The 19910-nt window shown below is 40.8% G+C and overlaps 1 protein-coding gene across 1 annotated transcript; it reads left to right on the top strand.

Annotated features, from left to right (window-relative positions):
* Window positions 1-214: 214 nt before the first annotated feature.
* LOC121997807 (proline-rich protein 36-like) lies at window positions 215-1008 on the top strand. Its single transcript, XM_042552436.1, has 2 exons — window positions 215-539; window positions 638-1008. Exons 1-2 carry the CDS (start codon window positions 215-217, stop codon window positions 1006-1008), a joined length of 696 nt encoding a protein of 231 aa, XP_042408370.1.
* The last annotated feature ends 18902 nt before the right edge of the window (window positions 1009-19910 follow it).

Below are 19910 nucleotides of genomic sequence, written 5' to 3'. Positions count from 1 at the left end.
CTCCAGTTCCTAGTACCAACAATCTCCTCAATGATCCCTCTATTGCTTTTGCTTTATCTAAGCTAAAGGGGGCAAAATTTAGCTTACCCCATTTGATTGTGGAAGGTTTGATGTTCCCCTTCGGAATAAGTAACATTGACACTCCCTTGGATGACTCTTTTGGTATGTATAAACATTTTGCCCTACATTTACTAATTAGTATATTTCCTCTATAATGGTGCCTAATTCTTGCGTTTCAACCAATGCTCTTCTTCCGGCTTTCATGTATAAGAACACTACTATGACTAAGTCTTTTGTAAATAATCTCGGAGAAGAATGGTTGCAAACTCGCCGAGCTAATCTTAATTCCTCCACCTTGGGTCTGCTGTCTGAAGAGGAGCAAAAAGCAGAAGCTGTTGCGGCTATGGAAGAGGAAGAAGAACAACCCTTCATTGCCCTAGTAAAAAAACCAAGGCTTACTGAGGATGTTCCTTTTAGCGACCTCTTTGGTACTTTTGTGCAAATTCCCATTGCTCCCGCACCTATTTCGTTTGAGAGAGGTAAGGCACCAATGCCCCTACCAATATTATCTCCAATCATACTCTTAGGATGATGAGACCGACTCTACTCATCCCTTCCTCTTCTGCTATTGTTTCAGCTCCTTCTGCTTCTGCTTCTGAGAGGACTGTTATCCCCTCTGTATCTTCTCAACCTCTTGCACTGGCCTTGCCTCCTTTGGCTTCTGGGCCGCGAGCAAAACAAACACCTTGCCGGAGATCTTCTCCCAGTGCAGGGCCCTCAGCGATTCGTGTTTCAACAATTGAGTCAGCACCCCTTGCATTACCACCTCCCATCCCATCTAGTTCTTCTTCTGCTGCCCTTGTTTCTACCACTTCTTTCCCTCCTATTGTGTCTTCTTCCTCCTCCCCTTCTTCTTCTTCAGTTCCCTCACCTTTATTCAAACAAGCTCTGGGTCTACCTTCTCAAATGGGGCAGACTTCTGATCCCCTTAGTTATGGTTCCCTCTAGTTACAAGGCCTATTGGCTGAATCTTGGGTACATAGCCAAGAGCAATTAAGGGGTATCAATATTTCAGATCGGGTTGACCATCACAGTCGCCAAGCTATTGCTGTATGTATTCTTAATTATAGGTTACTACTTACTTGTCATTTTTCCTAATCCTCATTATTATTTTGTTTAGTTTCTTGCTTCAAGTATCCACATAGACCAGCTACTTATGGCTCAGGATCGGGAGAACAATAAGCTAAAAGCTCAAATAGAGATATTGAAAGCTACTCTACCTCCTTCTCATGATGACCTGACTCAGTTGCAAGAGAAAATGGTCTTGCAAGATCAACAACTAAGGGTATTGAGGCAGGAATTATAGGAATCACAACAATTATTGAAAGACAAAGAGCTTGTAAGGAGAACTTTGGAGCTACAGGTGGATCGATTACATTCTAGTCTTCGACTGGAAATTGCTTTAACGGAAAAAGCTCTCTCACACGTTTCTCATAAAAGCTTTGTTTTAGAGAAAGTAGAGAGGCTTCATAATGTCTGTCTTTCTGAACAAGCTCAAAACCTAGCCTTTCATGATTTTGCTATCCTACAGGAACAAGAGCAAAGAAAGGCTCAAGATGTCGAGCTATCACTGCTCCAAAAGGAACTGAAACAACTCAAATTGGAGAAGGATGCTTTAAAAGATCAAAACACTAAACTACAAGCTGATTTTCAGAGTTATAAGGAGCAGGAGAAGAACCGATGGGAAGAGTGGCGCCTAGCTTATCTAAAGTCTCCGACATTTGTTAAAGAATATGTTCGTCGAATGGTAGGAGCTTTAAATCATTCTGTGTCGGGAATTCTTCAACAACTGAGAGAGGGTGGTTATCTACCTAGGGAACCTCCTTCTTCATTCATAAGTCGTCACAGACTCAACAAAGAACTACCCGAAGATTTAACGAGTCATTTTAAGTAAGCATGACTATATATTCAAAAAGATTGGCAATGAAAGAACTTGCGATGAAAAGACTTATAATGAAAGGAATTATAACTGAAAACTTTGTAATTAAGTGATTGCAATATAGGGTAAAATTTGATACTTACCTGTTTCTTTTCCCAGTTTGTGTTAGCTTGAGATTGCTTCCTTTGAAATGCTTCCGAAAACTGAGCATAAGGGCTACTTTACCCAAGAATTCCTGGCTTAATCCTTGGAATTGATTTTTGTTCTAATCAACTCCTTTGCCAATAATATCCTCCTTGACTATATAATTTTGAGCAATAAAATTTTCCATAATCTCTTTAAGTTTCACTCAAGTAGGCATGTGTCGAGTATATACTTCAAAAGAACGAATAATCCCGAGCGCTTTCATATATAAGGAACTCTGTGGAACTTCTGAGCTTTGAGTTGGGTATAGTGCTCCGGGCGATTTTAAATGAAGAGCTCCATGTAAACGTGCCTCCAGATAGGAAATGCAATGTATATATATGTATGTCTGGAATTCCACTCGGACCTTGATTTTTGATTCAGCGTGGAATATCAAATGATTTTTGTGAAGAAATCTGTATAACTTTGAATTTACCTCGACAATATAATCCCGGTCGATTATGCTCTGTCATAGTTTAAAGTCTCCGGTTCTTCTCATGAAGACCCGTCCGAGTTACTTCATGAGATTTCCCGATCGACTATGCTCTGTAATAGTTTAAAGTCTCCGGTTCCTCCCATGAAAACCCGTCCGAGTTACTTCATGAGATTTCCCGATCGACTATGCTCTGTAATAGTTTAAAGTCTCCGGTTCCTCCCATGAAGACCCGTCCGAGTTACTTCATGAGATTTCTTGATCGATTATGTTCTGTGATAGTTTAAAGTCTCCGGTTCCTCCCATGAAGACTCGTCCAAGTTACTTCATGAGATTTCCCGATCGACTATGCTCTGTAATAGTTTAAAGTCTCCGGTTCCTTCCATGAAGACCCGTCCAAGTTACTTCATGAGATTTCCTGATCGACTATATTTTGTGATAGTTTAAAGTCTTCGGTTCTTCTCATGAAGACCCGTCTGAGTTACTTCATGAGATTTCTCGATCGACTATGTTCTGTGATAGTTTAAAGTCTCCGGTTCTTCTCATGAAGACCCGTCCGAGTTACTTCATGAGATTTCCCGATCGACTATGTTCTGTGATAGTTTAAAGTCTCCGGTTCCTCCCATGAAGGCCCGTCCGAGTTACTTCATGAGATTTCTCGATCAACTATGTTCTGTGATAGTTTAAAGTCTCCGGTTCTTCTCATAAAGACCCGTCCGAGTTACTTCATGAGATTTCCCGATCGACTATGTTCTGTGATAGTTTAAAGTCTCCGGTTCTTCTCATGAAGACCCGTCCGAGTTACTTCATGAGATTTCCCGATCGACTATGTTCTGTGATAGTTTAAAGTCTCCGGTTCCTCCCATGAAGGCCCGTCCGAGTTACTTCATGAGATTTCTCGATCGACTATGTTCTGTGATAATTTAAAGTCTCCGGTTCCTCCCATGAAGACCCGTCCGAGTTACTTCATGAGATTTCCCGATCGACTATGTTCTGTGATAGTTTAAAGTCTCCGGTTCCTCCCATGAAGACCCGTCCAAGTTACTTCATGAGATTTCCCGATCGACTATGCTCTGTAATAGTTTAAAGTCTCTGGTTCCTCCCATGAAGACCCGCCCGAGTTACTTCATGAGATTTCCCGATCGACTATGCTCTGTAATAGTTTAAAGTCTCCGATTTCTCCCATGAAGACCCGTCCGAGTTACTCCATGAGATTTCCAGATCGACTATGTTTTTATATAAAAACTAAAGTATTTACACTAACCTTATGAGGATTTAATGTCTTTGAGATCTTAAGGAATTTGAATAGATCCTTCCTTAAGGCTCCTCATTTGTTGATCGCTTAAATAGATTATAAAAGTTCGGCCAATGATTGTCAAACTGTTTGTACCACATCTATTTCTTGGGCGACGTTTGTCTTGCATTGTATCTATTGAAAGAAATAGAGTACATAAATTGTAAGCCTACTTGTCCTCAGTTCGCCGGGAACTTACTTCAAATAATTACGATATGTTCCTTCAGATGTATTCTTGAATGGTATGATCTTGTTAGGTTCGGTAAGGCTGTAAATAATTTGCACTCCAGGGACGCTCGAGAATTCTTCCTTCAGTATCCTGGAGATAATATGAACCTGATGCGAGCTTTTCTACCACTTTGTAAGGTCCTCCCCATTGTTGTGCTAACTTGCTGACGTCTCCAACGGGTTTAACACGCTTCCATACCAGATCTTCTACTTGGAAAAATCTCGGGATAACTCTTCTGTTATAATTTTGCCTCATTCGTTGTCGATATGAGGTGAGTCGAGTTGCAGCCTTGTCTCTAATTTCTTCTATTAAGTCTAGCTCCATGAGTCGTCGATCATCATTGTCTTCATCATATAGTCATTTTCTGTTAGATTCTACTCCCACTTTGATTGGAATTATTGCTTCTCCTCCATAAACTAATTGGAAAGGAGTAATTCCTGTTGCTTCTCGAGGTGTAGTACGATAGGCCCAGAGAACACTGGATAATTCATCTACCCAGCTACCTCCAACATGATCCAGTTTGGTTTTTAAGCCCTTTATGATTTCTCTATTGGTTACTTCTGTTTGACCGTTACTTTGCGGATATGCCACAGAGGTGAATGCTTGAATAATGCCATAACTGTTGCACCAGTCTAGGATTCTATCTCCTTGGAATTGCCTTCCATTATCAGAAACTAACTTATGAGGGATACCAAATCTGCATATGATATTTTTCCATAGGAATTTAATAACTGCATCTTCGGTAATCCGAGCAAGTGGTTCCGCTTCTACCCATTTAGAGAAATAGTCTACTGCTACTAATAAAAACCTTCTTTGTGCAGCTGCCATAGGAAATGAGCCTACTATATCCATGCCCCACTGATCAAAGGGACAGGAGACTACAGAGGTCCTCAATAATTACATAGGATGATGCGGAATATTTTGATGTTTCTGACAAGAAATACAGGTTCTTACCAATTTGTTAGCATCTTTGTGTAGAGTAAGCCAGAAATATCCTGCTAATAAAATTTTACGAGCTAAGGATCTTCCTCCTACGTGACTACCACAGGAGCCTTGGTGAACTTCCTATAAAATGAATTGTATATCTTCTGTGCTAACACACTTTAGCAAAGGTCTGGAGAAAGCTCTCTTATATAACTGCTCCCCTATCATAGTATACTGAGCAACTCTCTTCTTAAATATCCTTGCTTGTTTTGCATCACTAGGAAGAATGCCCTGTTGTAAGTACAATATGATTTGTGCCCTCTAGTCACCCTGTATTTCTACGTCAGCTTGTCTTTCAATACAAGATACCAAAAGGGTTTGCTCCACTGGTCGATCCAAATTCCATGGTGTTATAGCAGAAGCCAGCTTAGCCAGTTCATCTGCTACCTGATTTTCAGACCGAGGAATTTTTTGTATATTCACTTCTTGAAACTGAGACTTCAACTTATCAAATGCCTCAGCATATAGCTTGAGCCTGTCGTTATTAATTTTAAAGTTACCTGATAATTGTTGGGATGCTAATTGAGAGTCAGAATAAATGAGGACCCGAGCAGCTCCTATATGTTGAGCGGCTTGCAACCCAGCTATCAATGCTTCATATTTTCCTTCATTATTAGTGGCTCTATAATTCAACCTGATAGAAAGTTGGAGTCTATCTTCCCTTGGAGATATAAGAAGAACACCAATTCCGCTACCTTGTCTGGTTGAGGAGCCATCCACATAAACTTTCCAAATATTTTCTTCCTCGGGGCCTTGAACTTCTGTAATGAAATCTGCTAGAGCTTGTGCCTTGATGGCCGAGCGAGGTTAATATTGTATGTCATATTCACCAAGTTCAGTCGTCCATTTGATCAGCCGGCCTGATGCCTCTGGGTTGAGTAGCACCCGTCCGAGTGTACTGTTGGTTAATACAACGATTTCATGTGCTAAGAAATATGGGCGCAACCTCCAAGCAGTCAACACTAATGCATAAGCCAACTTTTCTAGTGTAGTATATCTACACTCAGCTCCTTTTAATAAATGGCTGGAAAAATATACAGGTTGTTGTTCGTTCCCTTCCTGCCTAACTAATACAGAGCCTACAACATTCTCGTTAGCTGACAAATACACCCAGAGGGTCTCTCCTACTATAGGCTTAGCTAATACAGGAAGGGTAGATAAGTAATCTTTTAACTCTTGGAAGGCCTTATCACATTCCTCGTTCCATTTAAATTTGTTTGCCTTCTGAAGTATTTTAAAGAAATGGAAGCTACGATCGGCCGACCTGGAAATGAACCTAGACAAGGCCATAATCCGGCCGGTAAGTCTTTGAGCTTCCCTCATGTTACGCGGCGACTCCATGTTCTGTAGTGCCTTGACTTTGCTCGGGTTGGCTTCTATTCCTCGCTCGGACACCATATATCCCAGGAATTTTCCCCCTTTTGCTCCGAATAAACATTTGCTCGGGTTCAACTTGAGCCCATATTGCCTCAATGTCTTGCAGGTCTCCTCTACATCCCTGCACAGATCAACAGCTTGAAGAGACTTAATTAAGATATCATCGACATATACTTCCATATTTCTTCCAATTTACATCTGGAAGACTTTATTCATAAGTCTCTGATAAGTTGCTCCTACATTTTTTAGTCTGAAGGGCATAACATTATAACAGTAGGTACCTTCAGATGTTATAAAACTGACATTTTCTTGATCCTCCTTAGCTAGGGGGACCTGATGATAGCCCTGATAAGCGTTTAACATAGAGATGTATTCACACCCAGCAGTGGAGTCTACCAGTTGATCGATCCGGGGTAACGGATAATAATCTTTTGGACAAGCTTTGTTCAGATCCCGGAAATCAATGCATACCCGACATTTGTTTCCTGGCTTAGAGACTAAAACCACATTAGCTAGCCAGCTAGGAAATTGTACCTCCCTGATGTAACCAACCTCCATGAGTTTAGTTATTTCTTCCTTGATGATTTGGTTCTGCTCCACGCTAAAATTTCTTTTCCTTTGCATGACCGGCCAGGCATCTGGGAAGACATGCAAAGAATCCTCCATGATTGCAGGAGAAACGCTCGAGACCTCTTTGGGCGTCCAGGCAAACACATCATTATTCTTCTTCAGGCATTGCACCAGTTCGACTTTCAGAGTGGGATCAAGATCAGCCGCAATATAAGTAGTAGCTTCAGGTCGACCGGTCTGGATCTGGACTTCTTCCTTTTCTTCATAAACCAGAACAGGCAACTTCTCCTGAATGGCATTGACTTCCATTCTTTGAATTTTTCGGGTAGCATTAGCTTCAGTCCGAACGATTTCTACATAACATTTTTGAGCTATCTTCTGATCACCTTGCACCTCCCCGACTTGGTCATCAACAGGAAATTTATTTTTTTGACAGAAAGTAGAAACGACCGTCCTAAACTCGTTTAGAGCCGGTCGACCCAGTATCACATTATAAGAGGACGGGGCGTCCACCACCATAAAATAAGATCTTCTTGTTCTCATTAGGGGCTCCTCTCCTTGAGATATGGCCAACTTTATTTGATCGAGCGGTTGTACTTCATTACCCGTGAATCCATATAGAGGAGTTACCATCTGTTGAACTTCGCTCGGTTCGATCTGTAATTGATCAAAAGCCTTCTTAAAGATAATATTGACAGAAATACCAGTGTCAATAAAGGTATGAGAAATAGTATAATTGGCTATCACAACCTTGATTATTAATGCATCATCATGGGGTATTTCTACCCCCTCAAGATCTCTAGGTCCAAAACTTATTTCGGGATCGACTGCTCGTTCCATGATGCACCCCACAGCATGAATCTCAAGTATCCGTGCATGTGATTTTCTGGCCCTATTAGAATCCCCATTAGTGGGCCCGCCTGCGATCATATTGATATTACCCCGGGCGGCATTACTCCTATTTTCTTCTTGTCGGGCTATCATGGTTTCAGAAGGAGCCTTCTCCGACACCTGGCTTGTACCGGCCGGGGTAGGTAATGCATCCTGCCGAGGCTCGACCGGGCGATACTCCAATTTGAGCGGACTTTGCTACCTAGGGTACTGCTGCCGATAATAGTTTTGCCTTTGGTAGCGCTCCCTGTTTGCTCTTTTATTTCTCAAAACCAAACAGTCTTCAGTATGATGACTGCTAGTTTTATGATAAGTGCACCATCTTCTCGATGCCTCTGGCTGTATCTCCACGTGTTGTACTGCCTGTGGATGATATTCTAGATGACGATGAGATGGATGAACTGCCCATGATCCTCTAGGTGGAGGAACAGGAGTAGGAGATTTCTCCTTAACCAGAGTAGGAGAAGAAGTAATGCCCTCTTTCCTGCGGGCAACTTGAGCTTCTTCCACATTAATAAATTCAGTGGCACATTCAATTAAAGAATCAAAATTGGCATGAGGATTTCTCACCAGATCTTTAAAGAAATCATTATCATTTAAACCCTAAGAGAAAGCGCTTACTAAGATTTCAGTAGTAGCATTGGGTACATCGATAGCTACCTGATTGAATCTTTTGATGTATGCTCGGATGGACTCTTTGGATGCTTGCTTAATTGAGAATAAACTCCAAGGAGTCATATGACACCTTTTGTTACTAGAAAAGTGGTGTAGAAAAACTTTCTTGAAGTCCTTAAATTTTCGGATAGACTTTTCTGGCAATCTCTTGAACTAGCGTTGTGCGGCTCCTCCGAGTGTAGTAAGAAACATCCGACATTTCACCCCATCAGAGAATTGTTGTAATAATGCTACATTTTCAAATTTCAGCAGATGATCCTCTGGATCTGTAGTCCCAGTGTACTCGCCGATCTGAAGATTTTGATGCCGCTTAGGAAGCGGATCATCCAGTACACTTAGAGAGAATGGAGAGATGATTTTTTCTAGTGAGCTATCACTAGTTATCATTTTAATCTTACGCTTTTCTCTATCTGGTGCTTCGCCAGAAGATTCTTGAAACACGGGCCTTCGACCCCCTTACTCCATGGGAGTGTGAAGAATGGCTCGCAGACGCCTTGTCGGAGAAATCGTAACTGGAGGAAAATATGCATGTTCTTCCTCTTCTAGCTCCTTTCCTTTCCGGTGCTCAGTAGTTGAAATTACTGGATTATGAGCCATTTGCAGAGTGGCTCCAATATGAGCTTGTTGTTGTTGCTGTTGTTGTTGTAAAGCCTTCTGTACATGAGTGTTGATGAGGAAATCCAGATCCTCACGACTAATGGTGAGTAGATTTAATTTTCCAGCCTCTTCCATCTTGTAGTCTCAGATTCAGGTGAAGTTCCCACAGACGGTGCCAAATTTGATCCTGTCTGAGAAGCTTGAAAAACAGAGAGCTGGAAGGAAAAACCTACTGCTGGTGAAGAATAATAACTATAGAACACCAATCCGAGAAACCCAAAGCGGATCCAAGAAGATGAAACCCCGGAATGTCCTTCCGATGCAAAGTACCAATGGCGATAAAGAGACCCTGACCGAAGAAAACCTAGATCCGGAGCTTCCAAGGCTTCCTGCGCTCCGACGCTATCGTCAGTGACCTAAGACCGGGGTGGGAATCCCTGTCTAGGCCCTCCGATGCTCAAGTCAGTGATCTCTCTCGGTGTGGAAGAAGGAAGAAGAAGAAGAAGATGAACAGTAGTCGGAAATTAGGATTATCAGTGTGCGCAATGATGTGAACTTACCTTGCCAACGGAGAGGATTCCCCTTTTTATACCACTTCATATAACCTCCGTAGTCATGAAGTGGACCCCGGTTTGTTAGAGTTTGTTATGAGATGACGTAAGCTGCATACTTGTGGTAAATGACTTTTAAGGAATCTTTTTTGTACTCCAGATGTACCTTCTTTGTCATCTAGTACCTGTAAAATAGTCTAAAAACACATCTCCCGCCAAATATATAACACCTGTTATACAATCACATACTGCAAATATCTTCATTAACTACTTTATTTGAAATATTTACTTCTATCCTGTTTCACAAGACCTTTTAAAGTGTTTCTATCATTCCTACTCGCCTCTCCTGTTTTTGCTATATCATAGATAGCTTAATATAACAATGTTCCCTGTATCGGTCAAAGCTGAATTTAACTAGGTTTGGTCAATTATTATTACCTCTCATGAGGCTTTTTGGGCAATGCCTGTCCGTGCCCATCTAGGTTTAATATCTCAGCTAACGCTGGGCTATATTTTATCTAAGTATGTAATCTTGATCAATATTGGTATATCTTTTCAAGGTATTATTCAGCTTGGCCGATATTGACCTTCCTCCCTGAAGGTGTATCTCGATCGATACTGGCCTGCTTACTTGGAAGTATATCCCGGCCGATATTGGCCTTCCTTCCTGAAGGCATGTCTCAATCGATATTGACCTGCTCACTCGGAAGTATATCCCGACCGATATTGGCCTTCCTCTTTTGAGGTATATACCGGCTGATCTTTGCCAACCTCCCTGGAGGTATATCTTGATCGATACTGACCTACTTACTTGGAAGTATATCCCGGCCGATATTGACCTTCCTTCCCGAAGGCATGTCTCAATCGATATTGACCTGCTCACTCGGAAGTATATCCCGGTCGATATTGACCTTCCTCCCTGAAGGTGTATCTCGATCAATACAGCCCTTCTTACTTGGAAGTATATCTCGGCTGATATTGGCCTTCCATCCTAAAGGCATGTCTCGATCGATATTAACCTGCTCACTCGGAAGTATATCTCGGCCGATATTGGCCTTCCTTCCTGAAGGTATGTCTCAATCGATACTGGGCTGCTTACTTGGAAGTATATCTCGACCGATATTAGCCTTCCACTTTTGAGGTATATACCGGCTGATCTTAGCCAATCTCCCTGGAGGTATATCTTGATCGATACTGGCCTGCTTACTTAGAAGTATATCCCGACCGATATTGGTCTTCCTTCTTGAAGGCATGTCTCAATTGATATTGACCTGCTCACTCGAAAGTATATCCTGGCTGATATTGGCCTTCCTTCCTAAAGGTATGTCTCGATCGATACTGTCCTGCTTACTTGGAAGTATATCCCAGCCGATATTGGCCTGCCTCCCTGGAGGTATATCCCGGCCGATATTAGCCTACCTCCTTGGAGGTATATACCGACCGATATTGGTTTATCTTCTCAACTTGGCTATCTCCTTTCCCTTCCTCACCGGGGATCCATGAAACCTAACCCAGGGCCGGCCACTTTAATAAGAGAAAAGAAAATTGATTTTATCAATTAATTATTTCTTTTTCATGGCAAATAAAATAAGAAAGTTTTATTAAACTTTCCTTATTTGCCAAGGCCAAGAATTATAAAAGAGAGGGTAGAGGTGCCTTCAAATGAATGACTCTATTCTATTTTTATTCCTCTCTTTTCATCCTTGGTGATGGCCGACCCTATTGTTTTTCCTTCTTCCTTTTCTTTCTTCTTCATTGGTCGGACCTTATAATCTCATGGAGCTTGAAGGTGGCCGGATTCTAACTTGGAGAAGAAGGAGAGAAAGGAAGCATCCCTTGGAGCTTGGTGGTAGTGGCCGAACCACATCTATTCTTGGAGTACTTTTGGTGGCCAAATCTTGCAAGGAGAAGAAGGAGCTTTGGTGGTTCTCATCTCAGTAGATTGTTGCCCACACAACGTGTGGGATAAGAAGAGGAATACGGTAGAAGATCAAGAGGTTATTTGTTTACAAAGAAAGGTATAACTAGTAATTGTTTTCCGCATCATACTAGTTTTCTTTGTATAGTTATTTTTGGAAATACCAAACACAAGAGGCATATGATTCTAGAGTTTTCGGGTTTGTTTCGAATTTGTGTTTCTTTTGTTTTATTTTTTGAATTTGTGATTCGATTGTTCTTTTTGGTTAAACCTAGAGTTATATAAGGAAATTAAATATTAACTTTCCTTAAAAGGCTTTGTCTAGGAAGTGGGGGTTGCTCCCATATCCAAGAAGGCCTAGTACCTCGCCATGTTTAACCTGGAAGCTAATTTTGGAAATTAATATTTAATTAAATTTATAACATAGGTGGATTTGGATCAATAGTGTTAAGTTCCGCTTGCGATCCAAGTCTAAACCATTAAGAATAGATAAGTTAAATTTGGAATCAATAATGTTAAGTTCCGTTTGTGATTCCTAATTTAACTTCTAAAGAACAAAATAGGTTGTTTAGGAAAGGTTCGACACTTGTACAAAATTTTTGTACAGTGGAACCGGTATGATCTTCCTAGGACCAACCAACAAGACTTGGGAGAATGTGTAGATATTCTCAGGATCAAAGTAATAAGGGATCACAAGAAAAGAATATTGTGCTTATCCCGAGCTTCATATATCGATACTATCCTAGCTCGTTTTAGCATGCAAGACTCCATGAAAGGTTTTTACCTTTTGGGTATGGAGTATATTTATCTAAAGAGATGTCTCAGAAGACATCAAAAGAGATAAAAGAAATGAAGACAGTTCCTTATGCTTCAGCTGTAGGAAGCCTAATGTATGCTATGTTGTGAATGAAATCGGATATCTGTTTTGCCGTGGGCATGGTTAGAAGATATCAAAGTAACCCAGGACCGGGACATTGGATTGCCATAAAGCATATATTAAAGTACTTGAGAAGGACTAGAGATTATATGCTAGTTTACCAAGCAGATGATTTGCTCCCTGTGGGTTACACGAATTATGACTTCCAATCAGATAGGGGCAATAGTAAGTCGACCTCAGGATTTTGTGTTTACTTTAGGAGGTAAAGCCATAACAATGGAGGAGTGTTAAGTATAGAAGATTTTTGAACTCCACTATGGAAGCTGAGTATGTGGCAGCCTCTGAGGCAGCCATAGAAGTTGTATGGCTTAGAAACTTCATGATGGACTTAGATGTGATTTTTGGTTTGCCCAAAATTATTACAATGTATTGTGATAATAAGTGGTGCAGTAGGAAACTCGAAGGAACCATCAGCCCATAAGGCATGTAAACACATAGAGCGCAAGTACCACCCAATACGAGACATCGTATAACGAGGAGAAGTTGTTGCCACCTAGATTGCATCAGGTGATAACCTAGGAGATCCTTTCACTAAGGCCCTTAAGGCAAAAGCTTTTGATGGACATGTTGAAGGGTTGGGAATCAGATGTATGGCAGGATAAATGGCAGCATAGTCTTTTAGTATAAGTGGGAGATTGTTAGAGTGTATACTAAAAGTCTTGCTTTTTTGTATAAACATATAAGAATCACATTGGTCAAATGTCTACATTTATGCTAAGTGTAGTTGTCTGCTTAATTTATATTGTAGATAACATGGTGTGAGGAGACACACAGAAGTTCATATTATCATTTCCTTATAAATTATAAACAGTTGCTCACGACCAAGATGGAATGGGATAAACCATTGGAGTGGTTGTAGTGTAATTATGTATTAGTTTATCTTGACTAATAAATTACACTAGTACATTATGAGTGTATTGAGCAAGACCATTTGAGGTAGTTTCTTTTTATACTGACTATATAAAAGAACAATATCTCTGTTATTATGGAAGTGCATGCTCTTAATCATGATATAATAACAAGCACATATATTTAATATTTATTTCTTTAATTTATCAAAGGGTGCAATTTAGCTCGTTAAATCAATATTCCTGTTAAGTTGGAAAATGATATTATTATATGGTGTGTTGTTGATTATAGAATGAAACTGTGTCCTAGTAATCTAGGTTGATGATGTCCCCTTGAGGAGCTCATAAGGATTGTCATATAAACCCTACAGGTGGACCTAGTCCCACATGACAATAAAGTTGAGTGGTACTACTCTTGGAGCTAGATATTAATTAAGTGAGTTATCAGTAACTCATTTAATTAGTGAACATTCTATATCTTAAACACAGGGAGACTAATGCACTCATAATAAGAAGGAGCCCATATAGTAATATGGGATTGGTGCGGTAGTGCAATAATAACTCTTTAGTGGTATGAGTTATTATTGATGAACTTGAGTTGGGTGTTCGGGGCGAACACGGGAAGCTCAAGCTCATCGGGAGACCAAAACCAATTCCTCCTCTCGATCCCTATTGTAGCTTCTTATTTATAAAGTCTTATATCCACCAAACCCAACTTCTTACCCACCTTAAGGTGGCCGGCCAAGCCGAGCTTGGAGCCCAAGCTAGGGCCGGCCAAACCAAGGTTAGATGGGTTCAAGTTGTGGCCGACCCTAGCTTGGAGACCAAGCAAGGGTGTCCGACCACATTCACTTTGAAAGAGAGTTTTAAAATTATAAATCTTTCCTTTTATCACTTTCTACAAAGGATTAAGAAAAAAGTTTGATATCTTTCCTTATTTGTAGTTAAAAGGAAGATTTTAATAAATTTTAAATCTTTCCTTATGTGGAAGCCATAGTTTTAAAAGAGTGTTTTAAAATTATAAATCTTTCCTTTTATACCTTTCTACAAATGATTAAGAGAAAGGTTTGATATCTTTCCTTATTTGTAGTTTAAGGGAAGATTTTAATTTTTGATAAAACTTTCCTTTTTGTAACCATCCACATGTTTTAAAAGAGAGATTTTAATTTATAAAACTTTCCTTTTATAACCAACCATGAAGGGATTTAAAGAAAGCCATTTTTTAATTAAAATTTATTACCGGAAACAATTAAGGAAGTTTTAATTTTTGTTTAAAACTTTCCTTGTTTGGAGGACTAGGTAGGGGTCGACCATTAAAGGTTTATAAGGAAGTTTTAATTAATTTTCCTTCTTAGACGTTGGCAAGGAATATAAGAAAGTTTTAATTATGTTTAAAACTTTTCTTATTTGCCAAGACCAAGAAATATAAAAGAGAGGGTAGAGGTGCCTCACATAACAATACATCTATTATTCATCTCCTCTTTTCCTTGGTGGTGGTCGACCCTCTTCTTCCCCTATTCTTCTTCCTTGGTGGCCGGCGACATCTCATCTCTAGGAGTTGTTGGTGGCCGGGTCTTGTTAGAGGAAGAAGGAGAGATAGGAGGCATTGTTTCTTAGCATCCCTTGGAGTTTGGTTGGTGGCCGAAGTTCTTCATCTCTAGGAGATTGTTGGTGGCCGAAACTTGGAAGGAAGAAGAAGGTTTTGGTGGAGTCTCGTCTTGGTAGATCGTCGCTCACACGACGTCCGAGATAAGAAGAGGAATACAATAGAAGATCATGAGATCTATAAGCTACAAATGGTATAACTAGTTATTTAATTCCGCATCATAACTAGTGCATTCTTTTGTATAGATCTTGTAAAACCAAACACAAGAGGTTATCGATTTTAATTATCATTTTTGTTATCGATTTTCGTTTCAATTTCATGTTTCAATAATGTGCTTCTATTGAGGTCTCTATTGTTAAACCTTATTTACTATGAGAAGTTTAAATATCCGATTTCTTTGAAAGGCTTTGTCTAAGCAGTGGTGGATGATCCCATACCCAAGAAGGCCTAGTGCCTCGCCACGTTTGACCTGGAAACCAATTCTTGAAATAGATATTTGATGAACTTCTATAATATGGTTTAACTTAGGAAGATCACATCGGTTGAACTTGAAGTAAGAATGTTAAGTTTCGTTCCCAATTCAAATTTAACTTCTAAAGGGAAAATTTGGATTAATAATGTTAAGTATCGTTTACAATCCAAATTTAACTTTAGTAGAACACATGGGTAGCTAGGATAGTTCTATGCTTGTACAAATTTTTGTACAGGGGAACTAGGATGGTATTCCGAGTAGTAACCAACAAACCTGGTAAGTAAGGTAAGCCATTAGAGGAGAGTGTTCTAGTGAGGATGAGTCCTAATTAGGAAATTAGGTGCAGGTCCACTTTGGGTCCATTTTGGAAATCTAGAGTAAGACCATGACTAGATCTTGGTTTCCGGAAGACATGATCTAATTAATAATGCTATTTTATTATTGTGCTAACTCTATTTTAAAGGGTATAGTTTGTTATTTAGACTAACATATTTTACAGAAGAAAAAAGTGACTCAAGCCTCGGATTCTTTGGTCGAAGTTCCCGCACAGAAAGGCATGGAGGTGCCTCCTATGCGGATGGAGGCGGCTTGAAGCTTGGCACTGGAGGCGCCTCGAAGAGCTTTGAAGGCTCCCTTGAGAGGATAAAATCTGTAGGTTGTGGGTGTTATCGATTCTAGAGATAAGGGGATAAAAGTTGTTGTTGGAAGCGCCTCGGACGAAGCTGGAGGCGCCTTTAACAGTCCACATAAACCCTATTCGAGCAGCCTTCAAGACACATCTTCTCTATGAATTGCAAAGAACTTTCTAGTGCTACAAACACGTCTGACTTCTACTGTGTTACTACTCCGCGACTTCCAACTGCTGCCAGTAGACTGACACCAACTCCTGAGGCTTTCAAATCACCTTTCTGTGAGTTAGTAACGAAGTTAATTACTGCATCTCTTTATTATTTGCAAAAAGGGAGTGTATGCTGTTACACTTCCCTTTCTTCGATATCTTGTATTTGATTCCTTCTTTTAGCGGTTCTGAAAAAGGTTTATAGTGGATTTCTTGTCGATATGATCTGAGGGATTGTGAGTCCTAGAGTAGAAGTCATAGAAGTTTCCGAACCAAGTAACTCTTTGAGTTCTTGTTCTTGTTCTTGTTCTTGTTCTTTTCATCTCTATTTATGTTTTATTCTGCTGTGCATTTTGATTTTAACATGAAAAAGATAGATTTTTAAAATTATATTATTCACCCCCTCCCACGTATGCATCGATCCTACACCTTCAACCAATCAATAGCCATTAGGCTACCATTGGAGTTTGGATAAAGTTCTATCCTCATTAAAGGTGCCCTGGATCCTCTTGGAGGCACCTCCAGCCATCAGTAATATTTTTCCAGAGGCTATAAAAAATCTCTTGGAGATAGAAATTCAATAACAACTTGAACAATAACTTCTATAATTCATTCATAGTCTTTTTCTGAGCATTCAAAGAGTGTAAGAGGCTACTTCGCCTTCAATGAAAGAGTCATTCTAGTGGAGTTTTTTCAATCGCCTTAGATTAACAACCAAGAGGCTTGAAGTTCAACATACACAAGTTACTCCAAGAGGATCTCCTCTACATTTTTGGGCTGAGTCCAATTAAAGATGGGATACACTTCACTTTTGGTAAGAAACATAGCCTTAATCTTATGTTATAGCTAACTAATGTTCTCTCTTCCTTTTGTAGCTAGGACCATGTGTAAAGCCTCGGTGGGTGAGTCCTTGAGGCTTGAGGAAGATGAGTTGAACAAGCATGGAGAGGCCATGCTAGGTGAATGTGAGGATCAGCCGATTGGTTCTACCAATGAGGCGGCTGCCAGTAGAGCAGTAGGTAGCGATGTGACGGCTAGTACAAGGGAAATGCTACCATCCTGGTCTTCCATGGTGCCCATGCAAGTGTCTTTAATGTCTATAGAGTATGAGGAGCTGCTAAGGATCCCTGGCAAGAGACATCGACCAGTGACTCCCTCCACTCGGGCTCCCTTCAATGTCCCCTCGATGCACCCTCCATCTATTTGAAGAGAAATTTCAACATTGGCCCAGGAGGAGCAACGGGTAGGTGAACCAAGCCTAACCTTGATTGAACCCCTCTGATAGCCAGCTTTCGGTTGAACCACATTTGCCCTCACAACCAACCGACCCCATTCCTACCCAACCACTTTCCATACTTCCACCTCTCCCAATCGACCCAATTCTGGGGGCTTCTACATCTGGACCCAGATCGTCCTATGGGTCGGGCACCTAAGTTAAAATAAGTGCGACATTTGAAGTACCATCCCAAAAGGGTTATGCCCCCTTTAAATCTGCTAATACTCCAACACATTATAAGGCTGAGAGGCAAAATTGCCGAGGCTTGGGAGGATAACATGGGGCGGCATAACAACCGATGGGACGACATGGGACAGATTTACTCAGGACATGACTGGGGTAAGTGCTCTTTTTTGTAGAACATTCTTTTTTACTTTAGGATAATCTCAATTTTTGTTTCCCTACTAGTCTTGGACTACGAGAATGACCCTTTACCACACTATGGTGGACCTAGATCATGCAAACTAGGATCTAAAGAAATAAGTGGAGGAGCTAGAATCCACTCAGGCTCACCCCATTCAAGCCTTGGAGAGGTGGTTAATTTATGGGTGGAAGTTATGGACCAGGTAGAGCAACTACTGCAGGCAGAGAAGACCATCCTAGAGGAGAAAGAGGGTCGCTACTCAATCAGCGACCGTCAAAAATCTCCAAGCTGCTCTACAGACCAGTGAATCCCGGCTCATCTGAGAGCACAAGAAGGATCAGGACCATGTCTGATTTGGATAAGAAAACTGTTGAGACTGAAGCCCTCTCCACCAAGTTGAAAGAGACTACCACTTCTCATGCGTTAGAGATGACAAGGAAAATAGTTGAACTGGTGGCTAAGGAGGTGTTGATCGAAAATCAGCAAAAAAACTTAGGAGACCTAAAGGGCTAAGTTGGAGGCTGTGAAGACCGAGATACCAAGCTACAAGGCCAGAGAGGTTGAGCATCTTGAGGACAAAAAGATAGAGTACTTTCACTCTAAGGAGTTTAATGGGCTTTAAGTAGGAGGGCGATCAAAATGTTCTCCTTCGATGCTGAGGGAGCTATCAAATAGCTTCGTGAGGTCAGTTACCTGACGACAGAGCTCCCTGAGAAGTTCATAAACCATTAGAAGATTCTTGATGACCTCCTGGATGATGTTTTCCATGATTTTGCTTAGATTGTGTGCTTGGAAACACTTGTATTTTTTTTTTGACAACTTTTGTACCTAGGTTTTTTGGTAATGGAAAATTTAGAAACTTTTTATTCTAATTTTTTCTTACTAATATTTAAAATTTCAAGTATGGATTGTTCCTGCTAAGCGAGTGGTCATGTGTGAGTGTTGAGTGAGCTATTATGTAAGTGATGAGCGAGTGACTATGTGTAAATGTCAAATGAGTGGCTATGTGTAAATGTCGAGCGATTGATTATGTGTAAGTGTCTAGTGAGTGACTGTAAGTACTGAATGAGTGGTAGTGTAAGTGTCGAGTGAGCAACCATTTGTAAGTGTCGAGCGAGCGACGATGTAAGTGATGAGTGAGTGACTATTTGTAAGTGCCGAGCAAGCAGTTATTTGTAAGTGCGAGTGGAAGTATAAGTGCCAAGCGAGCGGTTATGTGTAAATGTCGAGCGAGTGACTATTTGTAAGTGTCGAAGGAGCAGCTATGTATTTGGATTTTGCTGACTGGAAGGTCATTGGGCATGTGAGAACCATGTTTATAACTCGGTCAAGAGATGCGAGATTTTGGATTTTGCCGACCGAAGGTCATTGGACATGTGGAACCATACTTATAACTCTGTCAAGAGATGCGAGAGTTTAGATTTTACTGACCTGAAGGTCGTTGGGGTGCGTGGAGACCACAATTATAACTCAGTCGAGAGACGCGAGAGTCTACATTTTGTCAACCAAAAGGTCATTGGACGGGTAGGGACCACGCTTCTAACTCAGTTGAGAGACATGAGAATCTAGATTTTACTGACCGAAAGGCCATTGGGGTGCATGGGGACCATACTTGTAACTCAGTCCAGAGATGCGAGAATCTAAATTTTACCGACCAAAAGGTCATTAGGGCCATGGGGACCACGCTTATAATTGTTGGACCCTGTGGTTATTTTGATGTGATCAACTTAGTTAGGTTAGGTCCTATTTGGTTTTTGATCCCTGTGTCTAAGTGTGCAGGAGCTTAGGAGCGCAGGAAGTCGAGCGGAAGACGCAGCTAGCGAGAAGACAACACGGGAAGGGAGCCGACGGGCTTGGTGCGTTCGAAGGATGAAAGAGCTGCGGAAGAGTACTCCAATGGATGAGAAGAATGTGCGCGACGTTCAAGG

This window comes from Zingiber officinale, chromosome 1A (assembly GCF_018446385.1).
Source record: "Zingiber officinale cultivar Zhangliang chromosome 1A, Zo_v1.1, whole genome shotgun sequence".
Taxonomy (NCBI): domain Eukaryota; kingdom Viridiplantae; phylum Streptophyta; class Magnoliopsida; order Zingiberales; family Zingiberaceae; genus Zingiber; species Zingiber officinale.
Note: the sequence above shows the minus strand (reverse complement) of the source record. Positions and strands in the feature narration are given on the sequence as shown.